The following is a 26,244-nucleotide window of genomic DNA, read 5'->3' as shown; positions in this document are numbered from 1 at the left end:
TTTCCCTGTGTTAGGTTGGTACTGTGCAATGCTGAGCTTGTGGTACTAGGACATGATCTCTCTTGCTACTGCTTAAAAGCATTTAAGGTGAATATAAAAAGATAAATAGCAGGGCTAAAAACAGAAGATGCCTTAAACAGAAATTCTTCTTTTATAGGTGTAATAAGTGTTCACATTTGTCTGACATTGACTTGAAAATTACAGAAATCTGCTATTTGTAGTTGAGCTCAACTTGAAGGCTGCAATTCTAAAATATAATTTGGAATCTCCTTTTATTTTGCAGAGGAAAATAAATCCATACAATGGCAAAAACTGAGTGTAGGGGATTTTAGCTGTTTCCATAATGTTTGATTTCTGTTGCCTTACATTCTTGCAAGGTCAGAGATTTTACTGCCTCTGGTCAAAGGATGGAGAATCACAGAATCCTAGGGGTTGGAAGGGACCTCGAAAGATCATCTCGTCCAACCCCCCTGCCAGAGCAGGATCACCCAGAGCACATCACACAGGAACGAGTCCAGGCGGGTTTTGAATGTCTTCAGTGAAGGAGATATATCCTATACATGTAAATTTGAGATGGTGACCATCCAGGAAAGACAAATTGTATCCAGCTGCTTGTGATGCTTTTGGGAATCGCTGTATAGCTTGTAAATTCCTATTCATGTGTTTCGTAAAGCACATCTCAAATTTCTGCATGTTGCTGTTAATTACCTCAGAGACCCAAAACAATGCAGGGCTGTTAAACCTTTCATGGCTGCTCTTCCAGTAAGAGGAGCTTGATACAGTGGGATGGCTGAAGCCTGGAGGAAGTTGTGTGGCTGCAGGGAGGAGCCTGGAAAAAAGGAGGAGATGAAGGTGGTCAGATGTTAATACTGCAGAGCTGGAGGCTGTGGTTCCCCAGCAGTTAACACTGACTCCAGCCAGAGCTGCTGCATCCCACCTGCCCTGGAGTCCCTGCTGACATGGTCCTGCCTGTCCATTGCCTTGCACAAGTGCTCCTCAGAGTGCCTGCCACCAGCCCATGGAGGAGAAGGACTGGCTGGAAACCGACCACTGTCTTTTGGTTGTGTTGTGTCGCGCTGGTCTGCGGGCAGCTCAGGCAGGTGGGGGAAATGTGTGGTGGGGCAGCAGCAGCTGTGGGGGCTGCCTGTGTTGCTCCTGGCGTGCCTCTCTGACAGCTTGTGCTCTGCAGCAGGAGGAGAACTTGGTGGGGAGAAGGTCGAGGAACAGTATGACAACAGGCAGTAGCTGTGCCGCGGGGATTTTGTTTCTTCACCTGGCCAAAGTCAGACATGGCTCTGGGACCCGCATCAGTCAGACTGTGTCTGCTGTCAGATATACTCCTGAGGGGACAGCACAGGGGTGGGCTGGCTGCCAGCTTTGGGGTTCCAGTCAGGTCTTTCACACTGTTGTTGTCCAGGTTGCTTTACAATGTTGTTCCAGGCCAAAACAAGCCCCAGGAGTTGCTGTTGTTTGCCCACCTTAGCTGCTGACCACAGCTTATGGCAGTACTGAGGCCACCACAGCTCACCCCTCAGGTGGAAACTGGAGCACAAGGAGCATGAAAGTGGGCTTGTAGCCATCTTGGGAGATGAGAAAGTGTTGATGTAGCCCAGTGCTTGTAATTTAGGACAGGCAGCTGTCATTGCATTCAGCAGGGAGCTTCTGGAGGGATGGAGAAGGGAGAGAGAGGGGAAGAAGCAACATGGGCAGCAATATCTGCCACACATCTTCCTTTTCACAGACCAGACAGTATTCACCTGTCCCCAGCTTGCATCCCAGCTAGCTTTCTGCATACTGCTGCCAAGAGGCTTAGCTGGCCAAAAATGAATACATTTGTGGCACTGCAGATACTTCCCTTAACTTATGTTTGCTGAAAGATGTAGGCATAAGTTCTGGTTTCATGCATATGTTCTAAAAGGTGAACAAGGCACAGCTTTTGGAAGGTAAAAATGCAAAGTTAGGCTGGGAAGTCTTGACTCAGCAAATGGGTTGAAGTGGCACTAAGTGAAAGTAAAATGCACTGTGAATGCTGCAGTGTGCATTTATATATAGTGAAATAGAGAACTTAAATACTTTTCAGAGTGATAAAATGCAGAAAACATTGAAATGGTGTAAGAGGCAAGAACAGAGGTTTTTTTCTGACTTCCCTAGCATTACGAGACAGCACCAGAGACATCTGAGCAGTAGTCACATAAAAGCTTGCAGATGACAAAGTTCATAGCACTGTTGGCTCTTTGAAAGCTGTGGTGAGATCCACGTGCAGACATTGCCTTCCTAGGCAGTTAATGTCTCTGGTTTTGACACTTCAAAATACCCCAAGACCACAAGCTGCCTGGCTGCTGAGGCTATCTGGCTGCTTTCAGTATAGCAAATCAGATGCACAGAAATATTCATCACTCTGCAAATGCATGTTCCTAGGTAATACAAAGGTAAATAAAGCAGGTGGTTGCACTGAGTGTGGAACTATTGCAGTAAGTCACTAACAATCACTGCAGCTAGGCACTTGCAGCTTCTGCCTGTTAGTTGCCACAGCATCTTCCTGGGCTTTGCTTCTGAATTTAGTTGCAGAGGCCTCTATGAGATGATAAATGTGGGCAAAAAATGTCATGGATGAATCTTCACCTGCAGCACAAACTTCAGCATTTTGTTCTTAATATGGGGAGAAAAAAAAGGTGTCTGTTGCAGAACGCTGGTGTTTGGCTTATCTTTTGGATAATACAAAGGCAAGAGGTTTGCTGCAAGGGCACTACTGAATTTTCTGGTTTTGAGTCTGAGGCACTCAGCTGTGAGCAAGTATTTCACACATCTCATAGCAATGGGCACACTGAGTGCCTTGCTATGGTACAGTGCTTTAATACTAAGAGGTTTTATTTCCTTTTCACTAAAGCAAATTTGTTGTGTAGTTAAAATAGATTGTGCAGCCTGAGTATGAGCTGGAGTCTCTTGGAAAAAAAACAACACCATGTATTTGAGAGATCCTTTTTAAAGTAGAAAATATTTATAAAGTGTTTCTGACTGAAATAAGTATGGAAAAGACAGAATTTTATACTTCAGTGGAGGGTTATCTTCCATTTAACATTTTGCTGAAGTTATGCTAAAAATCTGTCTGGACCATTAATAAAGAGGTTTCTTCAGAGCTGTTTTTGTATGATTGAATATCTGTGATGTCTCAAGATGGAAGTTTATATATAATCTCTAAATGCCTTTATAAACAAATGTGTTTTAATTAGGACAGGATCATCTTTCCTAGCCTATAAAAAGTATCGTTGAGCTGTAAATGTATTACTCCTGACATTTTAAGAAAAGTGTAAGCCCAAGGAGGAGTGAGGCAACTATGTTTGAGTACCAACTTCTAAGTAGAGTGGAGTATAGAATCATGTGTACCTACATTATATGATATCCAGAAGTATAAAAAGCAATACAAACACATTTAATTTTCAGTACAATTAAACCCATTTTGCAGCAAAATTGTGTAATTGCTCAAGAGTGTGACTGTGCACAAAATAAAAAGAGCTGAAGCCCTTAAGAGATCCTGACTTGCTGCATCAGGCTCTAGTAAGAAAGGGTTGATGCTGGAATCAGAAGGCAGGCAAGAGTTCATCCCTCTGATTTTTACCTTGGTGGCAAGTGAATCCTGAAGTTACCATGGGGAAGTTTCTACTGCTGGTCTGCCTCTCTTAAAAACTTTGGAATTATGATAGGTTTACAAATAATGGTCTCTCTGTTCATCCTGACCAGGGTGTGTCACAGAGGATCCTGAGTTTCTGTGTTTGCCCAGTCTTTCTGTATAAAACTTGAGTGCTCCCTGTATGCAAGTATTTGCATTTCATAAATAAAACTGTGAAGAGTCTTCCTGTAAAAACATAAGCATCTTAAGATTGCAGTTAGCTCACTTCTGTATTTTGTGCTGAATTTCATGTCTGATAGGGAGAGAAAATCACCTCTCTTTAGGGAGAAAACACAACCACGAGTTCACCACAGGGGTGTCTGACCCAGGGATGTGGGCTTGGCCCAGACCACTTTGGTTCACAATGTACTTGGAGAACATTTGACTCCAGAAGTGAATTTTTGGTTCAGAGATTCTTCTCTGTCTTTATACTGTTTATGTTATTAAGTCAGATTACACAGACATTATGCAACAATGTAAAATTTAGTATCTGATCTATATTTAAACCTTTGTGTATTAACTTCATTGCATAGCACCAGGACTGGGATAGGTTTGAATCTGGAAAAAAAAAAGTGAAACATGGGGGAAGGAATCTAAAATGCTTTTAACTCTTTCCAGTTTGTAACAATTTTTTGTCTTTCTCTAGATTAATTTAAAATAGTTTTATATTCTCAGAACTGGGGGGTTGTTTTATTAGAAGCACTGAAGTAGCACTGAATTTGTCTTGCAGTTGGGTCTGAGGCTGTCTGGTTTTTGGACTGAAATAGTTAATGTACAGAAATGTTGAATTTTTTATTTTTTGCATCTATTTCAAATCTATCTGTTGTTCTCACTAGTGGGGCTCGTAATGATTGCATTTTCAATGTAATATGAGTGTCTGAGCTATAGTGTCCTTCTTTTTGCAGAACATCACCAAGCAAGTATATTTAGCAGTTGATTTGAGAGTATGTCAACCTCCTGTACACAATGATAGTTTAGGAGACTAAATTTGGGACATCTGAAATACAGACACATGTTCAGCCGGGCAAGCATTTTTAGCATTGAAAGCATTTTGCAGAAAGCACAGTAAGGGCCTTCTTGTGAGGCAAGCTTTGTTTCATGCCCATATGTACTCCATTGATAAACTGTGGTGTGAGAGGTACATTGGTCTGTGGATGTTGATGCAATTACTGTCTAACCCAGCCAGTTTCTGTTGGAGCCAGCATGAACAGAAATTCAGAGCATGCAGTATGGGAATATGGACATTTAGTGGCTTTTTGTCTAGTTCCCAGCTTTGCTGCCTATCAGCTGGGGATGCTGCAGCTCTTAAAAGACATCTTCCAGTATAGCCAAGACAGCTTCATGTATTGACTGAGCAATCTGCTAGTAGGAGTGAGTGAGTGTGGACCAGACTGGCACTTACCACGGGATGACAAACCTTGCTGATAGAGTTGCTTCTTCCCTATTACACCCAGCTTCGGGTCAACAAGAGAATGTGAGAGAGTAATGTAATGTAAACATGTGAGAGAGTCATTCTTTTAATTTGGGGAGGCTGTGGACTGAGAGGGTGAGGATGTGCAGAGTGAACAGTCATGATTTTAACTTCGCTGTAGTGAGTTTTATCCTCTTGCCCATGATGATTGAGAAAGAAACAAGTGTGGCCCCTTGAGGGTTTCTGAAGGTGATTTCTGGCAGCCAGTGACACAATTCCAACAGCAGGGACCATTGTTTAGGCCTTCAGGTGCAGCTTCAAGAAATTGCCTATTCCATGCTACCTACCATTAAGGCATGGAAGGCTGGTGGCAGCTCTGTGTGGGTGGGCTGCCCAGCCAGGGTGGCAGGATTGACAAGCCACGTTTCACTGTCATGCTGTAAAATCCTGTGAGTGTCTGTGGCCATTCAGTTTTGCTGAGGCCTGGCTGAGGCATGCCTCCTTGTGGACTAAGCAGCTTGTTTTGAATGTGCACTTGCCAATGGACATTTTGCCTTTCCAGTAGGCTTTGAGTGCAGAGCAGTGGTGTAAACAATGGATGCTCTTCCCTCCCACAAAAGAGGTCTACAGATTTATACTTGTATGGTTTAGGGAATACACCTTTGCTGCTATCAAAAACTGCAACTGCTGCTTAAACAATTATCTGCTGTCTGACTAGCTACAGGACACATCTCTCTGATGTGCTGGACCTAAACAGGCTGTGGAGAGCCCTGTGGGCTACAGCTCCGTGGGCTGCAGCTGGATCAGGTCACTTCACAAACCTGCCAGCTCTATATGGGTCAGACTGGCACAAGTTTAATTTGCACCGTTCGGTTGGGTTTTTTTGCTGTTACGTGAATGAGAGTAATTTTGTTATTCGAATGCTACAGCTTTACAAGGAATCCATAGTTTAAATGCTTGTAGAAATGTTGATTGGTGGGACCTCTGAATGGTGATGGCTTTGTCTGGGTACCTCTTGAAAATACTCCGAGGTTGCCACTTCTGCAGGCTTTTTGCTGACCTTTTCTGATTGTGCACCACTGCCCTAGTGAAAAATCAGCTTCCTAATGTCAATCCTGAACCTCCCCATTCACAGTTGTTGCCTCGTTATGTTACTTGGCCACACCAAGAAATATTTTTCTTCTCGTTTCAACCACCCATCAAGTAGTTGTAGAAATTTCTTGAATTGTTGCAGTTTCCTTAGAATGAAAATTACCTAGTGCAAATGAGAGGCTTTGTTATTTATTTTGGTTTTCCTCTGTATCTTACTATTCCATTTCTTGGTGTACTAAAATGGGTTTGCACCTGCAATATCATACATTACAGCGAAGCTTATTGACAATTATCTAATAGACTCATTTAACACAATTTTGAAATTGGTTAGGATCAAAGACCTTAATTTCCTTTTACATGGCAGCCTTTTTTGGAGAAGTGGTAAACTGTAGTTTGTCTAAGAAACACAGAAACTTGCTTCTGACTTTGCATAGCCAAGCACTGGACCAAGCTGGAGTCTCCAAGGACTAGAGTTACTGAGTGATCTTCAACAGAGGTTGTGGTGGATGTCCTTGTACTAAGACAAAATTCCTAACTTGCTGCTTGGTCCCTCCAAGTTGTGGGGCTCCAGGGTTCATTTTGTTACTGGTTCAGAAATACGTGCCAGTATTGCCCATCACAGCTTTCATGGATTCAAAACCAGTTCAAGGGAACTCCAGCTGGTACCTGTTAAATTAGTTGTCAACAAGATGCATTCTCCTTCATGTGAATGTGATGAAGCACCTGACTGCTTCTGGACATGGTCACTGCTGTGAAACCAACACTGTGGGGTTAGTAATTCATTTTTATTAAGCATTAAGATAGCTATCATGGAGTTTTACAGGACCATGTTGTGAGCTCACTTACGGAGAAGCACTGAAATTTTGAACATCTGACACCCTGTGATCTTCTGGCAGAATGGAAAGTGTGGTAAATCAGAGACAGGTCACCCACGCTCCTCTCTCCATGCATGGGGGGCTGTACCCAAAATGGAGAGCTGCTGATCTGAGGATTCAGATTTTGGATGGCTTTTTTTAGACCTTTACCTTCTCTGATAACTTGAGTAGCAGTGACAAGGGGGATATTTCTGTGCACCCACATGAGGTGAGAAAAGTGCCCACTTTTGTAGGCCCCAGTGTCCTAGCCTGACACCACCTTTGTGTGGGCAAAGGTGTAAGTATCAGGGTTTGAAGCTGGGGCAGACCGTGATCACCAAACTTCAGCCACATTTCATGCACAGAGATTGTTGCCCCGTTGCTCTGAGACCAGGCTGGGGGTTTTTTTTGCTTATTTTCTAGGTGGAATTTAAGGCATGAGCTGCAAGACACAAAGCAGCTCCGGCTGTGATTACCTCTGAGAGTGCCTTTCCCTCCCGCGGCGGTCACAGCCAGCCAAGGAAAAGTGAAAGCTGTCAGGTCCCTGCAGAAAAAGAGAGAAATTAGTGCTGGCAGAGTCTGTACGTGACAACTTATCTGCTGTGAAGTTTGAGTCCCCTTTCCTGCTGGTGTGATCTGTTAACATAACATGCCTGAAATGTTTTCTTACATTCTTGCAGTGCAAAATGAAAAACGTGGGGATATTTACTCCAGTGCCACAGGAACTGTGGTGGGCTGGTTTTCTTTTATTTTCTTTTCTTTTTTACATTTACAGTCTATGCAATCAATCAGTTGTTGTGTTACAAGGCACATAAACATGCCTGCATTTATCTAATTGTATGTAAAGCTTATGCTTTAAAATCTTTAATGGATTAATGGGTGATGAGTAATTAAATGAAACAAGTCCCTTTACAAAAATAAAAAAGTGAAGTTACAGCAGGTCTTTTAGTAAGTGTGTTCATTACATTTAGAGCTATTAATTGTTAATGTCGAGAATGCTTTAAAGCATTTTTAATACATATTTAGCTCTTTGTATTTTTTCTCATTAGTCAGTTAAAATACTCTTCTTAGCTTCCATCCTGTGTTCTTCATGGCACTTCTGTAAAATCCTGCTTTACCTGGCTGCAAGGTAGCATACAAGAATGAGTGCTTTAAAAAGACACACAGCTGTGCCCTCTGGATCTTGATAAGGTTTCTGTTAACTGCCCTGCTGATGGTAAAGAAGTGCACTAATTCCTTATTTTCTCCCTGTGGTAAGCAGGCTTTCTTCAAATAGTAATAGAGGTAGATTAGTTGAGTATGTAGCCTGCTTTCATTTTCCAGGATTAATATTAAGTAGATCTTAGCTCTGTATATTACTTATCAGACTTCTCATTGCTGCAAGTATAGAGATGGTTCCATTTCAATGTATTTAACTCTCTATTTACTACTTGGATATTATTCTTGTCCTCTTCCTTGCCACATCCTCCTTTATCTTCAGTCCCCACTTTCTTGTCAGCTGTCTAAATACAGTTGGATCCAAGTTGTGCTGAGTGACGCAGATGATTGTGTGTGTATTTAGAGGCCATTTAAAAAACAAAAAGATGAACTGAATGTAGTCCCCAAAGCAGGTTTTTTTATTTAAAAACACAAAACCAGGTAGTTCTAAGAGGTTACAGACACAGAAATAAAAACCTACCTGATTAGGATTTTCTGTATAAATGCCAATAGTCCCTAATTCTGGTATTTCACTATTTTAAAGGTCAGTGTCTCAGTTTAAGTTAACAGCCACAGGGGTACTCTGCACTCTAATAGGGCTGTCTTTGTGAATACTTACCCCAGTCCTTGTTGCAGAAATAAAAGCATTTATATGGTTAAGTTTAGAGCCTTATATTTAAAAACAAACCCCAGGCCTAAACAAACAAAAAATCTATCATCAGTTTTGTCTGAAGAATCACATTTTCACCAATATTTCTTTTTATTTAAGTGGCTTGAAGAAAGAATTAACAGTTCTATAGAAATACTCTGGCTTCCTATCTGCTGATTTATAGGCAGCCAGAACTAACTGTGTGAGTGTGTAGTCATTACTGTACTGTATTTTAATTAGATTTTTTTTTTTTTTTGCTTTGGGTTTTTCCCCATTAATTCTCAGGTTGTTTTTACATTACACTAATAATTCCCTTTACACATGAGAAATTAATCATTTGGTGCATAATAAACTCTCAGCTGCCTTTCGCTGAATTCTTGTTCTGAACTGATTGTTCAAAATAAAGTTCTTTCTTGATCAGAAGTGTTAAATTCCCTGCAAAGTTTGTTTCCTTCATGCAGCATCGAGCAGACTGGGAAAAGATGATTGTTCATCTCACACTTGTGATCTGCTTCACTTCTTATCACTGCTTTGTGGGGGACGTGGGTGTTCTCCAGGTGATTGCTTTGTTCAGTCTGTAACAGGCTAGCAGACAGGATTATCATAGAGCTGTTGCTCATGGATGTACTTCCATGTGTATTTCTATCTTCAAGCAAAACTGAAAGGTGATTTGGTGTTGATTCCTGTTCAAGATTGTACATTAAAACACAGAGGGATTTTCTTTTGGATTTAACTATAGAAACACTCACACACTGTTGTTGGGTTGCCACTGCCTTGTTTTGGCTGGTTGAAGCAGCTGTTTCATGGGCAATTGTATTGCCAGCTTTTTTCTCAAAGACAGGACAAATGTTTGGAAATCAAATATCTGTCAAAATACTATGCTGTTTAACTTCTTCTTATTGAAGTGTCATTAGTATGGGAAAGAGAGTTGAGAGCAGCAGTAGTGATACTTGCAGAGGAGCAATGGAGAAAACAGGATGCACTGGCTGGAACAATTTTCTCTCGTGTGTTCATAGTAAAGGTTGTGCTGGCTGTACAGTGAGAAAAGGAGTATCTCCTTGGGGAGACTTCAGGTCTGTATATGGAAGGAGAATGGGGATCAGGGCCTTCTTCGATTGATAAAATGTGGCTGGAAGCAGCTCTGAGCTGTGCAGAGCTGCATGGATGCCCTTTCCTTGTTAGCAGGAGAACATCTATGGCACCAGGCAGGGCTGATGGGGGAACGGGGGCCTGCAGCCTCCCTGCTCCCTCCCACAGCTCCACCGTCTGCAGGAATTACTGGGTCAGAGTGAAGTGCCAGTTTTTCTTCCTTACCCAGCCATGAATTCAGTAGGCAGCCTTGCCTGGATTTCTTAGATCTCTGAGCTCACTTCCCTCTGTTCAGATGGGACTAAATAGACAAATGCTTTGAAACACAGGTATGAAGCTGCTATCTGAATGTGCCAAGCAGGAGTGCTGCGTTACAAGTGACCTTTCAGTCTGAAACTTTGCCAAAGGGAGGGGAAAGGAAGCCACAGTTGAATCGAGTTCTGCACAGAGATCCTGCAAACAGATGGTGTTTGCATATAGGATGTGCTGTTCGGATGCAACTTTACTACAATGCTCTTCATTTTTAATAATTTCAGGCGGGCTAAACTGCGGCTATATTTGGAACAGCTAAAACAGCTTGTGCCTCTTGGGCCGGACAGCACCAGACACACCACTCTAAGCCTGTTGAAAAGAGCTAAGATGCATATCAAGGTAAAAACATTCGTCCATATTTTTACTTCTTTTAAAGCAGAATCTTCCAGAATGTGTATCCATGGAGAGGGAACCAGTTTTCCACACAAAATTCATATCCGTATGTCCAATCTTCTGGATGTATTTGCCTTTATTTGTTGCAAGGGTTTCAGTGAGAGTATCAAGTTTTTGTGTTTTGTAATTTATCATGCAGTCTCAAATACATGAAAAAAAAAAAAGTGATTTTGATTTCTGCTTACTTACTAATGCTTTACCTTTCATTTTAAAAGAGTGTGTATGTATCAAGGCTGTTCTTCCATTTAATTTTTAAGGACTGAACAAAGTAGCATGAAACAGTAGCATTCATTTCCATGTAAAAGGCCAGCTGATAAAAAAAATTACTGGAGTAAAAGGGATTATAGCTACTAGTAAGCCTTGTCCCCATCCCACATCTTGATGACCCTGAAACATTTGACAATATTTAAAAGAAACAAAAAATGAGATGCAGTCTCCTGCTAGTTGCTGCTCCCCTTGTGTGCTTCTTGTGTGTAACAAGTTGAAAACAAAAAACAAAACAAAATCCTGACTGTGATCCAGCAGCAGTGCAGGTTATACATTTGCACAGGTAATTCAAAGGGAATTATTCCTCAGGCCTCCTCTCTCCAAAGACACCTTTACTCCCATTTTCACTGTCATCATTTTCAGGGGAACGGGAGTATGCGCAGAAATAGGACAAACAAGTATTTAAATGTAAAAGTTAAAGAACAGGTTTGTGCTGCTGTGTCCAGGGCTCTATAATTATTCATCTGGCATTTTTTCAGTGTTACAGGGAAGCAGGTCAAGAAAAGTGTTAAGAGAGGCTGAACACTGCCAGTAATGTTGGAATATTTTGGAGAATGGCCTGCTGTTGTACAGTGCTAAGATTCACTGCAGTTGGAGAAATGGGTGTAATTCATACAAAGTATTAAAGATTATTTTAAGCAAAACCATTCTTGTGAACAAGTTTAGTGAGCTACTTCTTCAGCTCTTGTAAGCACATTTACTCCAGCTGGGCAACCCCTGTTTCTACCAGTTGAGATTTTGGCCTCTTGTTTATAATTCAGGCTAACGTGAGTGAAAGGCACTGCATGTGGTTTTTGTCTTGGCCTGCCCCCCTCTCATGGGCTTAGGCATACAAATTGAGAAACTGTTTTTACAAGTGGCAAGTGTGAGAGATTAGCCATGTCGTTACCATTTCAGCTGCTGATAAAAAAAGCTAGAAACAGATTTTCCAGGTCCATTGTGCACAGTAGTTATTTTCTGAAAACAGTAACTAAAGGTTTAGCTTTCTTTTTAGGATTTTAATGGCCCCTACCCTAACTGGGTTGCCACTTAATTGGGTCTCTTCCTCAGGTCAGCTACCTCCCTGCTGCACTGCCTGAGCATGCTATTGCCTGTCTGCCATTTCTAATACAGTCATTAGTTTTGAACTTTTCACACACACACCCCCATGTTTTGAAACTTGCTCTGAAATTGGGTCTCCTGGATGTGAATCACACATGTGAATTCCTAAAATAGTTGCTAGTGTTTGGGATTGGAGCCGAGAAAATACAGGAAAAGGAAATCTGATCCATTGGGCACATTTGTTTTGTTTTGTATGTGGATGTACCAACCTCCTTTCTTATTATAACATTATGTACAAAAGTTCAAGGAAAAATAATGCAGGAATAAAGAGGATTGTTAGTAAATTCCTCCTCCTGTATATGTCATCAATACTGGTTATTGTTAATGAAGCTTTTTAAATGGTAAAAATTGCCATTTTCTGCAGTAGGAGAGAGACAATTCAGGAGGCTTGCAGTGGTTCCCTTATGGTGATAAGTCTCTTATTTCACCAAAAGAGGCATTACATTCTGACTGAAACCCGAGCTGTGCTCTGGTTATCAAAGATGATGCCAGTTTTGCCTGATGAAATGATTTAAATATTCCCCATAACCAAGGCAACAATAATTCAGTCTTAGCTGAGGAACTTTTGCTGGTGGCAAGAGTCTCTTGAGAGATTTTTTTTTTTTTTTTTCCTCCCTGTAAAACAAATTAAGCTCTGGCTTACCCAGCTTGAATTGTACTAACCTCTATAGAATGGTAAAAAAAAAAAATTGATTTATTTTAAAATATTTTTCAACTGTGTATTGTTTGTAAGTTGCTATTTATGAAAAGATCTTCATTAACTTATGGTTGGACTTGATGATCTTCAAGATCCTTTCCAACCAGGATGATTCTGTCACTCTATGAACTTATGTTTTAACATGAGTAAAAACTGTTGGCTTACTGTCTCTCTCTCTCTTTTTAAGAAATTGGAAGAACAGGACCGAAAAGCTCTAAATATTAAAGAACAATTACAGCGGGAACACCGCTACCTCAAACGCAGATTGGAGCAGCTATCCGTGCAGGGCATGGAGCGTATCCGCACTGACAGCATGGGATCAACAATATCCACTGACTCTGAACAAGGTAATTGAATGAGGGCTTCCCAAAAGGAGTTGCAGGAGCAGGAGGGAAAAGAGAAGCAGGGAAGAAAGAAAATGGTGTCCAGTGAATTGGGGGAGGTTCTCCTCCTCCTCTGCTTTGCCCTAGTGAGACCACATCTGGAGAGTTGTGTCCAGTTCTGGGCTCCCCAGTTCAGGAGGGACAGGGATCTACTTGAGAGAGTCCAACAGAGGCTACAAGGATGATTAAGGGACTGGAACACCTGCCTTATGAGGAAAGGTTGAAAGACCTGGGGCTTTTCAGTCTAGAGAGGAGAAGACTGAGAGGGCATCTAATTAATGTCTATAAATACATGAGGGCTGGGCATCAAGAAGGCAGGGACAACCTCATGTCACTTGTGCCCTGTGACAGGACGAGGGGCAATGGATTCAAACTCAAGCACAGGAAGTTCCACCTCAACATGAGGAAGAACTTCTTCACTGTGAGGGTGACAGAGCACTGGGACAGGCTCCCCAGAGAGGCTGTGGAGTCTCCTTCTCTGGAGACTTCCAAGACCTGTTTGGATGCCTTTCTGAGTGATTTGCCCTAGTTTTTGGTCTTGCTCTGGCAGGGAGGGTTGGACTCAGTATCAGAGACCCTTCCAACCCCTGACATTCTGTGATTCTGTGAAAGCATTATTTAGAACTAAAATGAATCTCTCAAGAAAGACAAGACAGAATGGATCCATTATGTGATTTGCAGAATAAAAAACTACTGCATCTTTTTTACACTGGAAAACTTTTTTTCCATATCAGTTTTCAAACTATTAATACTGTATGTACTTTTCAAGTTATTTATACTGCATGTGTTTTTGCCAGCTTTTTAAACAACTACCTTTTCATCTTCTGAATTTTTAGTGTAATTATTGGTAAGGCTGGAATAATATTTTCTTGGGGAAAAAAAATATTTTACCAGTCCTAATTAATTTGTATGAATAAATTCATTCCACATCATTTATTGTGAAATTTTAAAATACTTCCTGTGTTAACAATCACCAGGCGTTCTCTGCATTTGCTTCCGTTTAAGACAGAGTTCTTCAAGGTGCCTGTCACCATTTCTGGTTGTTTCATTTGAAGTTGCTCTGTGCCTGAACACTTGCACAGGATGACTTTTTCAGGGCCCCTGGGAGATGAGCTGTTGGTCACAGAGCAGCTACCAGTGGACAGATGGCTATGCCACGGTTGCTACTGGCTGATACCTGCAGAGGTTGGAATCGCCATCAATGGTGCTGCAGAACTGTGGCCTCTCAGGGTCTTCTTTCTTTTTTTTGTGAGATCAGTGTCTAGGCACAGGTTGGAACAGTTCTTGGGACAGCATTTGGTATTGATAGCATGCAGTATATTTATGTGGATGAGGACAGGAGGGATTTCAATTCTCAGGTGGACAAGATGATCCTTTCCCTAGGAATTACTGTTCCAATTTTTTTTTTTTTTTAGTTACAGAAAATGAAATATGATTCAGGTTTTGCCTGCATGTTGATTGACACAGGCAACACTGGCCCCATGATTACATACTCAAAATTTGCCTTCTTATGTTTTCTTTAGAAGTAGACATTGAAGGAATGGAGTTTACTCCAGGTGAAATGGACAGTATTGGAAGTGCCAGTGATGCTGAAGACCACTACAGTTTGCAAAGCGGTTCGAGTGACGGAGGTTACACACATTCCCGCAGACTGAATGCCAGGCTCTCATAGTGCCTGAGTTACCTGTTCAACTCAGGACCATCTGACTGAAGCACTTATACATGAATATTCCAGAGGTGTCAACTGCCACTCTTCCGGGAAACCCCAACCACAGTACCCTGACATGGAGGTTTCTTACCCACGGTTCCCTGCACTGTAACCACAATATTAGATATTGTAAATCATGGGTTTGCTGCAGAGAACTGTGGTTAGGTACAGTTGTGACTTAAAGCTAGCTTGATGTAGCCATACTGCAAATTAAAGAAAATAAATTATGTCATTCCATTCAAGAAGTATTAAATGCAAGCTGTTGGAAGCATGGTGTAAGGGAGTTTGACAGTTATTTTGATTTTGCAGAAACCATTTTCAAACATAGAATAAATGGAACCTACAATGTGTTAGTGATTCGGAGATAGGAGACCCTACAACTACTTTTTGTGGTATTTTTTTCATGAAAAAAAACAACACCCAAACCATTTTGAATGCTGTATAGCGTCCTCTCTAGAATAAGTTCTTTCAGCAGTTGTTTGGTGAAGCAAACAGATAAATCTTCAAATCTCAGATGATCTTTAGAAAAGGTCATATTTGCAAGTCACTACTGTACTTCAAAATGGGGGAAAAGCCAGCTCTAATAATGACTTCATGTAGGATGATCTCAACTTTCTTTTGCTTTTTTGTATTCAATATCCAACCAGCAGCAAATCATTCTATCCATGTTAACAGGACTAACAGAAAGCAACGCTGCATTTTTAACCTGTTGTCATGGAAGGGATGACATTTGAAGCATTTCAGTGGTTTTTCTGGGTGTTTTTTTTCATTTCTTTGTCTGAAGAATACAGAACTCAAGCGATGCAGTTGGTGACAGCTAATCTTTCCTTGCAAGGAAATTAAATCTCTCTTTGCTTGGTTTTTTTTTTTCTCTTTTCTCTTCTATTTACACATGTCAATACATTTTTATGGAAGGCATGGCTTAAAATTACAGTATTCAGCTAGAAGATAATTAATCTTTTTCTTTTGCACACTATAATTGCATTTTCTATTCTTAAAAAAGTGCAAAAAAATGTAAAATGTATGCTGTAAAACAGCAAAATTTATTTAGTACTCATCAAGCTGTTCAGAACATATTTACCCAAATTGTAGCAATACTATGAAGATGTATTTTAATACAACTTCTGCATAGTGAAGTCATTAGAGCTTGGCTTGCCAGGTAAGAAAAAAATGGACCAGTCTTTGCATTATCTGTTTAAAGAAGGTCTTTTAAAAAAAAAAAACAAAAACAGAAGGAAAAAAAAAAGAAAAAAAAAAAAGAAAAAGAAAAAAAAAAGAAGAAAAAAGCTATAAACACTTTTAGGGAAGTGATTTTAGCAAGTGTAGTCTATATTTCCTGTAAGAGATTTTGTATTATATTTTCCTAAATGTTCTCATTTACTTGTATAGGGAGGGGAATGGTACAGACCCAGACCAGAGTCTCAGGGACTCTTCACCTTTGTCATATTGTGCCTTGGTGACCATTTATGTATGCCTCTCCTTTTCATTGTTTAAAGGACAACTAAGCTTTGTTTGAAGACCCTCTGTTCGAATGGTCAGTTGTCCACCTTCCTACAGATGAAGCAGAGAGGTGTATTTATATCTTCACCCTCTCACAACTGATTCAGTGTGGCTTTAAGTAAAATCATGAACTTAGGTTTTGGTGTGAGGGTTAATTGTCTTTGTATAAGCCCTCCCTTGGATTCTTCAGCACCCAAATCTGTATTTTGTTAGCTTATAAAGTCAGGGTCTCTGTGAGACCAGTGCTGGGTGGCTAGGGGAACACAGGAGTACTGTGTAAGGCTATGGGATGTCCAAGTGTGGTGCCATTTTTAGCATTCAGATACAAGACCTCATGACAGACTGACCATAATGATGAAAAACAAAGATTCAGTTGTTCTTTCAACATCTGACATACGTGTCCTCCCTTTGGCTCTTACAACACGGAGTAGAAATACGAATACATTTTGTGGCAGCTTACAGATCCTTGTTTGCACTCTCGCTTACTGCTTGGAACTTGCCAACAAGGAAAACCTATATGTTTAATTTACATAACCTAATGGAGGGCCATCCCTACTTTGGCTCTGGGGAGGGGCCTAAGGTTATAAACTCTGGCAGCTGAATAAAAAAATAATTAACCTTTTCTGTGATGCAGGTTTTGGTATTATGTTCTATACACCTTGCATATTACTAAAATCCTCATTGTTGGGGAAAGCACACAGCAATATACTCATTGTGTGTAGCTGACAAGCAGCAGAAATTACTAGCTCCTTTGGTGCATATGTAACTAATTTCCAAATCATGGAAAAAAAAAATACAAACAACAAGAGTTTACTTTAACACTCGACTGTTAACAGGAAAAAAAAAAAAAGGCTAGTATATTGTTGCTGTTCATTTATTATATAATGAACATATTCATGAATTGTAAAGTGTTTCCTTTCATGACAAGCAGCTCTTGCACAGAACCTCCTAATGAAAAGAGATTTGAAACTTACAGAAGGAAAACCGAGATTTTAAATTGAACATTATTGTACCTTAGGTTGACCTGAAATTTTCCTTTTAAAGATGAATGTGCTAACTTAATGAGTTCTTCCACGCTGGGTATCCATGGCTTTGTAGATCTTATATTTTCAATAAAAATTACTCGAATAATCTTGAGTGGAAATAAAAAGGGTTTATTTGTTTTTCCTTTTGAAGTTATTACAGCTGGGGGCTATTATGCTGGTGAAGAAAATGACACCGTACTGCCTGTGTCATTCTCCCTCAAGCACAGCCCAGTTTAAGGTGGTATTTTCAGGCACAGGCCCCTTTTCTGCAGCTTGGACAGAAGCAGCCCAGCTAAAGGCAGTGGCACAGCTGTTTCAAGTGTGGGGTTTGGAGGCTGGTTTGAGTGGCTGCCTGCCCGTCAGGCAGCTCTTGACATTCCTGCAGGGACCCGATTCACCTGCTGCTGAGCAGCCAGTGCTGTGGCCACAGCTCCTTGGGAGGCCAGGAGTGTTGTACTGATTTTGTTAAGCTGGGTATTTTTGTGTGGTCTCCATGTGTGTGCATGCATGCACCTGTGTGCACACACACCTGTCTGCAATCACAACCTGACTGCAAAAAGCACACTGCGTGCTGCCAGACTCGACGCTGCCCCTGCCTTGGTCCGCCCTTCTGAGTCATAACCCTGCTTCTAGCAGGTGAGGAGATACCACTGTTCAGTTACATCTATTTTCTCTGCAGTTACCACATAGGAAAAGAAGGAATAGGGACAAGATTATAGGGCAGCTAGGTCTTTTCCTCTGTGGAAAAGGCTCTGGAGAGATGAAGTCATCGAGCATTTCTTTTTACGGAGGCGTAGTGGTTTGGCCTGATTCCTGGTGGGAGAGGAAAGGAAGGGTTTTCCCTTGCAGCCTGCAGGTGTTGGGAGGATGTCTGCCTCTCTGTGGCTCTTGGGTCAGCTCTTCCTCTAGCTTTGTGAGTGCACTCTGTCATCACAGGAGAGAGGCATTAAAAAAAGCCTAAAATTGTTAGCTTTTCCTGCAGATTCTCCACTGCAATTCAGAGGATGAATCTCCTCCACTCCTATCCTCTCCCTGCCCAACTTGTAGCCCCCCAGGGCCCACTGCAACTGGTCTGTTTATCTTCTGAAAAGAGCAGGGTTTGGCCAGTAGAAACTACAGTACATCACTACCCAGGGACCAGATCCTGTATTGTTTTGTGCAAAAAAGAGTTCAGAGTGAGTTTGATTGGATACAAGCAGAAATAAAAAGGTCCTCAAAAATCCATGAGAAGGACAGTTTTTCTGGTGAGTTTTAGATGAGTTTCTAACCTAATTTCTTAGTCTAAGATTTAGGGTGGAAAAAAAATAATAATTAAAATTTAATATAACTTGCCTGAACTTAAAGAATTAAGACTTCTGACCGTAAACAGTGTTACTTTTCTTGACTTGGATGAGTATGCATTCAGCTATGCTAGGTACAACCTAACAAAATTTTGTATTAAAAATAAAGTTACTTTTTTGATCTACAAATAAATGACTGTCATAAATATCAGTATTCTGAGCACCTGACTATGCACTCTGCATAACCCAATTCAGTGGATGAACTTAAAAGCCAGAAGAGAACTGGGAAGTGCAAAGAGGTGAAGCTGCATGTGCGTGAGCTCTGCCTGCTCCCCTTCTGAGCCCTGGGGCCTGTCCACCCTCAGGACATACTTCTGCTTTTCTTGAAATATTTACAGCAGTCTCTGCTACTGTGGCAAGTCATTATTGCACCATTTTACCAACTTTACAGCAGATTGGTAATTAGCGGTGACATTTTTCATCCTAGCAGATATGCCCCATGGGAAAGAAACACATATTTAAGAAGAACCACAGCATCACAGCTTTTAGTGAAGCAGTGTTAATTTTATACACTTCTATTTTGTGATGGTGTTGAAGAAATGTCTGCAAAACATATGACTCTTTCAGAAAGCTTGTTCTTTTTGTTTACTCCTAGAGGCCACTGATTTCGTCTGTGTGGGAGAAACTAACAGTGCTGATATTTAATCCACTAATTTGGGACTCTCCAAAATGGGTGGAAGAACTTAAACCTTTCATATACTCTTTACGGAAGAGCTGTACTCCCTCCAAATACTAATGGGGCAAACAAACTCAGAAATTAATTTCATCAGTAATGAAATGAGCCAATTTGCTTAAGTGACTGACTAAACGCGCTGTTGTTAATTGGTAGCTGGAAATGAAACATCCAAGCGTGTTGCATAACTACCTAGAATTAAAAAGCAGGGGATATATGAAATAGAAAAGACCAGAAACCATTTGGTCACCTTGGCTGCTCTTTCTACCTGAAGTATTGTACATGAGCACTGGCAGAGCTGAGTGGAGGGCACTCCAAGTTCAGAATTTTGTGCTTCCATTTTGCACGACAGGCGTAAAATGCGGTTACACACCATTTATGTCATAGAAAAGGGCTATGAAATAAGAATTTTTTAATGATAGTATTTTGGAGCATGTGAAGCAGTGACAGAGAGCCTTCTGACATTTACCAGTCACATTGTTACCTGACGGTGTTATCCAGGGGTTGTGTGCCAGAGCCATCGGGTCTCTGAGCCAAGGGACTGGTTTGTAGACTGTGAGATGTATGATACTGCACAGATTCATTTGCACACAGGTACACAGTGCTCACTACATTCTGTAGCACACAAGAGTATTGTGTTGTATCATTACCTTGTCATAATATAAATATAAATGTTTATGTTTTTGTTGTTCTCTTCAGGGTTTCTATTTTTTTTTTTTTAGATTTTTCATCTTTTTTTTTTTTGTATAGAGTATTTCTTCTCTTTGCAAATAGGCTTAATGACTATTTTATAAGGGGCTCACTGAGTTTTAGCATTTTAAATTAATAGCATGGTACAAAGGTTGGAATGCTATTTAAAATAAAATTCTTTTACCTATGTTGGCCTGATGCAACCCCAATAGTCATTAAAGTTATTTGTGTCTAAGCATGGGTGCTGTATAGATTTCCACTATTACATTTCTACAGACAAACAAACCTGTAAAACATAGTGCAAATTGAAATGCATTAGTGTCTGTTCTAAGTAATTATACTGGATATTATTCCAGCTCTGTACAAGATAGGAAAAAAAAAAAGCAGCATTAAAAGGCAGCCTACAAGTTCTACACGTGTATTTTGTCCAATGTGAAAGTCACATCACAGGCAGACAAAAATGAGCATTTTAGTTTGTTACTCAGAGAGCTGAGAGGAGGGATAGAACTGAAATGCTTTTGCAAATTGCATTGTTATGTTCTCAGCTGTGGTCTGTGACAGCCACAGGCTTTTGTTGCAGTTTGTGAAGCATATTGCAGGAAAATACAGCAATATCTTAAAAATATAGAAATAGCAGTTTTAAGCTGAAATAATGGCAAGTAGCTTGTCAATATGTTTACATTTGATTCAAGTAAAATGAGCTGCTGAATTAGTAAATATATTCATGCCCAAAGCATAGTAACCTATTCTTTTAATCAAAGCCTTCTTTGAAATTACCACTATCACAGAATAAGCATAAAATACAATCCAGCACATCGCTAGCATATTGTAAATTAACCTCCAAAAGGAAAAATCTGTAATAAACATTTAGCAGTGCTATATTTGAACAGTACCACTTTTCTCAGCCCAAGAAATAACTGTGTGGGTTAACAGAGCTATGAACCTACTCTGGACAAGCAGCAGGTGCTGCTGGTAGGGCCCTGATTTCGTTTTGCCCACTGTAGAATCATAGAATCATAGGATATGCTGGGTTGGAAGGGACCCATCAGGATCATTGAGTCCAACTCCTGTCCCTGTGTAGGGCACCCCAAGAATCACACCATGTGCCTGAGAGCATCATCCATATGCTTCTTAAACTCAGGCAGGCTGGGTGCTGTGACCACTTACCTGGGGAGCTGGTTCCAGTGCTCAGCTGCCCTCTGGGTGAGAAACCTTTTCCTGATATCCAACCTAAACCTCCTCTGATTCAGCTTCCTGCCATTTCCCCAAGTCCTGTCATTGGTCACAGGAGTGAGGAGATCAGGACCTGCCCCATCTCTTCCCCTCATGAGGAAGCCATGAACTGCCATGAGCTCACCCCTCAGCCTCCTCTTCTCCAAGCTGAATCATCCAGGTGACCTCAGCTGCTCCTCATAAGTCATCTCTTCCAGACCCATCACCATCCTCGTGGCTCTGCTTTGGATGCTCTCCAATAGCTTGATCAGTACAAGCCCCCTGAATGCCCCTCTCCTGTGTCACTGCTGTGTAGAGGAACTACTACCTCACCAGGGAGGAGTCAGCTGGAGATTGATGGGAGAGAGGGAGCAGAGGGAAGAAGCAGCAGGGGTCAGGCTGGTCCCTTAAGGTCCCTCCTGAGGCCCCTGCTGAGCCCTGGTGTATGTTCTCACAAAACGGTTCAGTTTCTTACGAACAAAACCCATTCACAGACAGACCAGCTGATCAGATCCACTCCAGGGTTTTAATCCAAAACAGGGACAGAAGAGGAAGCAAACAATTTTATTAAAAAAAAATAATCTTGTGCATCATATGTCTAACTATATTAGTTGTGTTAACCCAAATGTGTAGGAGCTTCTTTTATACTTATGGCATTGAATCCAACAAAGCTGAAGAAAACTAATCACTTTGACCTGCTTTTCTGGGAGTACCAGGTCTCAGAATGAAATCTACCTTTCCTCTGGAGAGACTATATATGTGCTTGAGAGAGAAAGCAAGCTGGTGCCAAATTCTGGCCTTCTGACTTTGGTATAATGAAAGTTCACATGGCACTTCAAAAAGCTGGGCTTAATTCAGAATATAAATTTGCTTAAAGCAATGAATTACCTTTCAGGACAGGGCGTTTCCAAAGAGCAGTTGGTACTCCAGCAATCTGAAGCAGGGACCTCTAACATCCACAAGCAGATGTGCAGGATGATGCAAAACGAAAAAGTTTCTCCACTTACAGTTTGTCAGCTACAAACTCATTTCCATCTCTTCTCTCTTTTTTATTTTTTTGGCAGGGGGGGTTGTGTTTTGTTTTTTTTTTTTACAACCCAAAACCCTAATGCAGTTAATAAGCAAAACACTTCTTGAGTTTTTCATCTGACAGATGTATCCTAGTGAGAGGGTTCACACTGGCCAGCTGCAATGCCTATATGATGGCAACTGCTCCCCTCGTCTGTTTTTTTACAGCCTTGGCCAATGGGTAACCAAGAGCTTCTCTCTAAGGTATCAGGCACAATGATGTCATATTCTGCAGTGGAACAAACACAACATGGCATTGGTGGAATAGTGCAGAGCTTGCAGACACCCTTCCAGAAATGTCTATGTCTTAATCTGCTGGAATCCACCATAGCAAGGCTTGTAAAGGCAAAATGCTATCTAAGCAACCTCTCTGGTTCTCCAACACAGATGCAAAACAACTGCTCCTAGAATGGAAAGAACGGGTTAGGTAAGCCTTTAATTATGTTTTGACTGAACACAACCAAGAAGAAAATGAATCAAAGAAAAACAATCTTGACCCATAAGGAGCTGCAAAAGCAAACACTGAATCACACGGGGCTGTGGTTGGGTGTGGAAAAGGGGCTGTAGGGAATTTTGAAGATATGTTTGTAACATGTTTCTAGGGGAAGAATGGTGTTTAATCTCTGCCCTAAAAGCTGACTGATGGTCTAACATGAGAATTTATTTCACATTAGGGGCTTGTTCTTCCAAAATGAAAAGTTTAAGTGCACAGTGTTGTGACCTAAAATATTTCAATTCTAGCCTGAATTCCTGTGTCAGCAGGGATTATGAGATCATGCTGTCTGTCAACTCCTCTTTTGTCCATCTGTTCTCCTCCTCCTTTCCTTGATAACTTTTGAACCTTTAGGCTAATTTTCACCAAATTTGACAAAGCAGAGATAGGACGGAGGCTGCAATAATAATCTGTGGTGAAAACTTCAAGGAAAATTCCATGTCTGGGAGAAAGAAAAATAAACCATTGCCTGTGCTGATGGTGTCTGAAGGCTGTTTTGAGAGGTGGCTATTGGCCAGCACGTATGTAGCTACAGAATGAGCGTATAGTCCTGCTTGCCCAGCTAAACAGATGGGGATGTAGGTTTTGTGAAAGGCCATGAGGGAGGTGGGACATTGTACGTGTGTGAGTCTGGAAAGAGGGAGAGGAACCGGTCACACGGGGAACTGAAGGCTTTAGTTGCAGCAATCCAGATAGACAACTTGATAGACAAAAGATGGACTTCAGTCACAGAGCTGGATTGCTCTCAGGACAGCACAATTTTAGGAAGAATTTCAGGTGTTTAAAATTTTCTTTTACTTCAGCTTTTTTTTTTTTTTTACACAAGTAACATTTATATTTATGAAATTTAAAAACAACAACAAACAACACCCAAACAAAAGGCAACTGAAACTGTATCCTCTTACGAAATACGCTCGAGAACGCGTTTGCTCCTTCCCCATCGGAAGGACACAACACGTGCTCTGCAAAAGGAGTTGAAAACTTCAGCCAGCCTCAAGTCCAGCTGCGTATCAGGCTGTAATCTGATGGGAGGAATTCAACACTACAGCTTTTTACCCATGAGAGAGAACTCACTGCCAGGTCAGGGTTTCATTTAAAAGTGTTTTGCACAGAACCGTACTGTACCAGTAATCAACCTACTGCACTTTGCAGGCAATGCAGGTGCTGATTTTGATCAAGAAAACCTCATGTGAGTTAGTTTTAGCTGTGCTGAGCTGTGAAGCTGCTCATTTCCCTGTTTTGATTAATTTCAACAATTGCATTCAGATTAGAGAAGCTGCACATTTAGGACACATAGTGGGAGGGCTCAACCACCCACATACAGACTGGGTCAATGCCTCAACAGGGTGAAATGTTGAGATAACATTTCTGGGTGCAATAAATTATTTCTTCCTAGAATAACTGGCCTTAGAAACCACAGGAGGGGGAAGAAAAAGCGCCACTCTGAATTTAGTCTTCAGCAGTGCAGAGGATCTAATTCAAGAGCTACTCGTGGGTGAGCTGCTCCATAGTAGCAACCACAATATAATTAAGCTTAACACTGGCAGAAGAGAGAGCAAGAAAAATAGAGCAAAGAGATAATTTTAAGAAAATTACCTATGCAAAAATGGGCGAAAATGCCAGAAAACCCTAAATGAGCTGTTCAAAAGAAGTCTATGAACACCCAGAAGGCTAAAAACCACTGTACTAGAAGCCCAAGTAAAATGTCTGATGCAAGTAGAAAGCCCAAACCTCCCCCACTGCATGACTCAATGAGACAGGGAGGCTATCACGAGGCAAGTAGGGAAAACGTGGCATGCAAAATGTAAACAGGAAGCAAAAATGGCTAAACTCATGGAGTGGCTGATAAAGGATGCTCAGACCCTTAGTGCAAAGTTCACATGATGCTCAACTCCAGAACAAGCCCTTGCAATGCAGAAGAGGCCCCGCAATCATTGCCGAGAGTTTTCGGGTGGCTCAATGAGCAGCAGTGGCCAAAACACCATGACAACCGGCAGCATCATAAGGAGGTGCACTGGAAATCAGAGTTTTGTAGAAAACCTTGGTGCACCCACACCCTAAGGTCTGTGCAGTCTCGTCTCTGCACCACAAGCAAGGCACAGCGGTGTTAGACAGAGGGGGGCAACTGACGTGACAGGGAACTGGAACACTTGCTTTAGATAAGCCAAACCTTGGAAACCTCCAAACTGGAGACGACAGAGCTGAAGGGAAATTCATTTGTGGTTTCTGAATTATTATGAAGGCCACAGAAAAGGTACATGCAGAAGTGGTATTCTTGATGTGATTAGAGAGGGTTAAAAAAATTTAAGAAAGTACTTTATTGAGCACCAGGTAGTGACATTCTGAAATCTGCTGCTTGTGAAGTTTCTTTTTGATGGCTACCAGCATTGTCAAAATGGGACTAGACAAGTTCATAGACATGAAGTCCATGGGATAATGCTAAAAGGACTAGACAGTGACACATCACTAACACAGCAACTGTGAGCCAAGGGCTGGTGGCCCTGATGAGCTGCGCTGGGGAGGCTGCTGGGTGTGAAGGTGGGTTTTGGTCAGAGCTGAGCAACCTTGTGAGAAACGTTCGTGGCACCAGTGAACAGCCCAAACTGATCCTTCAGCCAAGCACAGTTTATTTACACTCTTGCAAGAACAGGTGACCAAAACAAGTAGGCACACCCATAGTAAGGTGAATAACAGTTTATATTCCCTATTCCCAACGCAAAGTTCCCTCCCATTTCCCCACTGGCTGGGTAGCCCAAAGTTTACACCTTCTCCGAAGCTTCTAATTATCCTATAAGCTTCCAGCCCCTGTTTACACGTTCCATTCCAGCAGTTTACTTTTTACCTTTTAAGGTATAATTCTGGCCTTTCTTGCCCCCTTGGCTGTCTTCCCAGCCACCACAACGATCTGTGCCCACTGGTGCCATCCTGCCCCAAGGAGCAGGACAGGAGGGGCTTTGTCGGGTCTGATCCTGGCCAAAAATCCTGCTCCATGTTTGGATCCCCCCGGATGGAGCCCAATTGTGTCCCTCAGTTTCTTGGGCCGTCAACCCCTCCAGGTGTCATTGGAACGTGCAGGTACCTCACTTCTCTTAAACAAACTATTATATTCCTAACACTAGGGTTTGTGTGTGTGTATATATATATATATATATATAAGACTCCAACAATGTGCTTCTAACAGCAGGATGTGAAAACAACACTAGACCGAGCCCTACGCTTCTAACACTGGGACGCAAAAACACCGCTACCTTTCATTTCTAACTACGTCAGACCGCAGGCAGCTCTCCGGGGCCCCTTCCACAGAAGAAAAGACATGACCCCACACTCCACCCTGTAAGCAAATTATGGACTCAAGACTGTCATGTTATTGTTCTAAAGGACTTTGTATTGATAGAGGTAATGAGGTGCTTACAGAGAGGTGCT

General features: G+C 41.5%; 1 protein-coding gene across 1 annotated transcript in view; it reads left to right on the top strand.

The window, feature by feature from the left end:
• The window catches only part of MXD4 (MAX dimerization protein 4), a 37,371-nt gene extending 21,297 nt beyond the window's left edge, over nt 1–16,074 (top strand). Inside the window, exons 3-5 of the mRNA XM_010000246.1 lie at nt 10,496–10,610; nt 12,917–13,076; nt 14,636–16,074. Coding sequence (XP_009998548.1) covers nt 10,496–10,610; nt 12,917–13,076; nt 14,636–14,784 — 424 coding nt within the window. The 3' untranslated portion in view covers nt 14,785–16,074. The remainder of the gene's footprint in view (nt 1–10,495; nt 10,611–12,916; nt 13,077–14,635) is intronic.
• The last annotated feature ends 10,170 nt before the right edge of the window (nt 16,075–26,244 follow it).

This window comes from Chaetura pelagica, unplaced genomic scaffold (assembly GCF_000747805.2).
Source record: "Chaetura pelagica isolate M959 unplaced genomic scaffold, ChaPel_1.0 scaffold116, whole genome shotgun sequence".
Classification (NCBI taxonomy): Eukaryota; Metazoa; Chordata; class Aves; order Apodiformes; family Apodidae; genus Chaetura; species Chaetura pelagica.
Note: the sequence above shows the minus strand (reverse complement) of the source record. Positions and strands in the feature narration are given on the sequence as shown.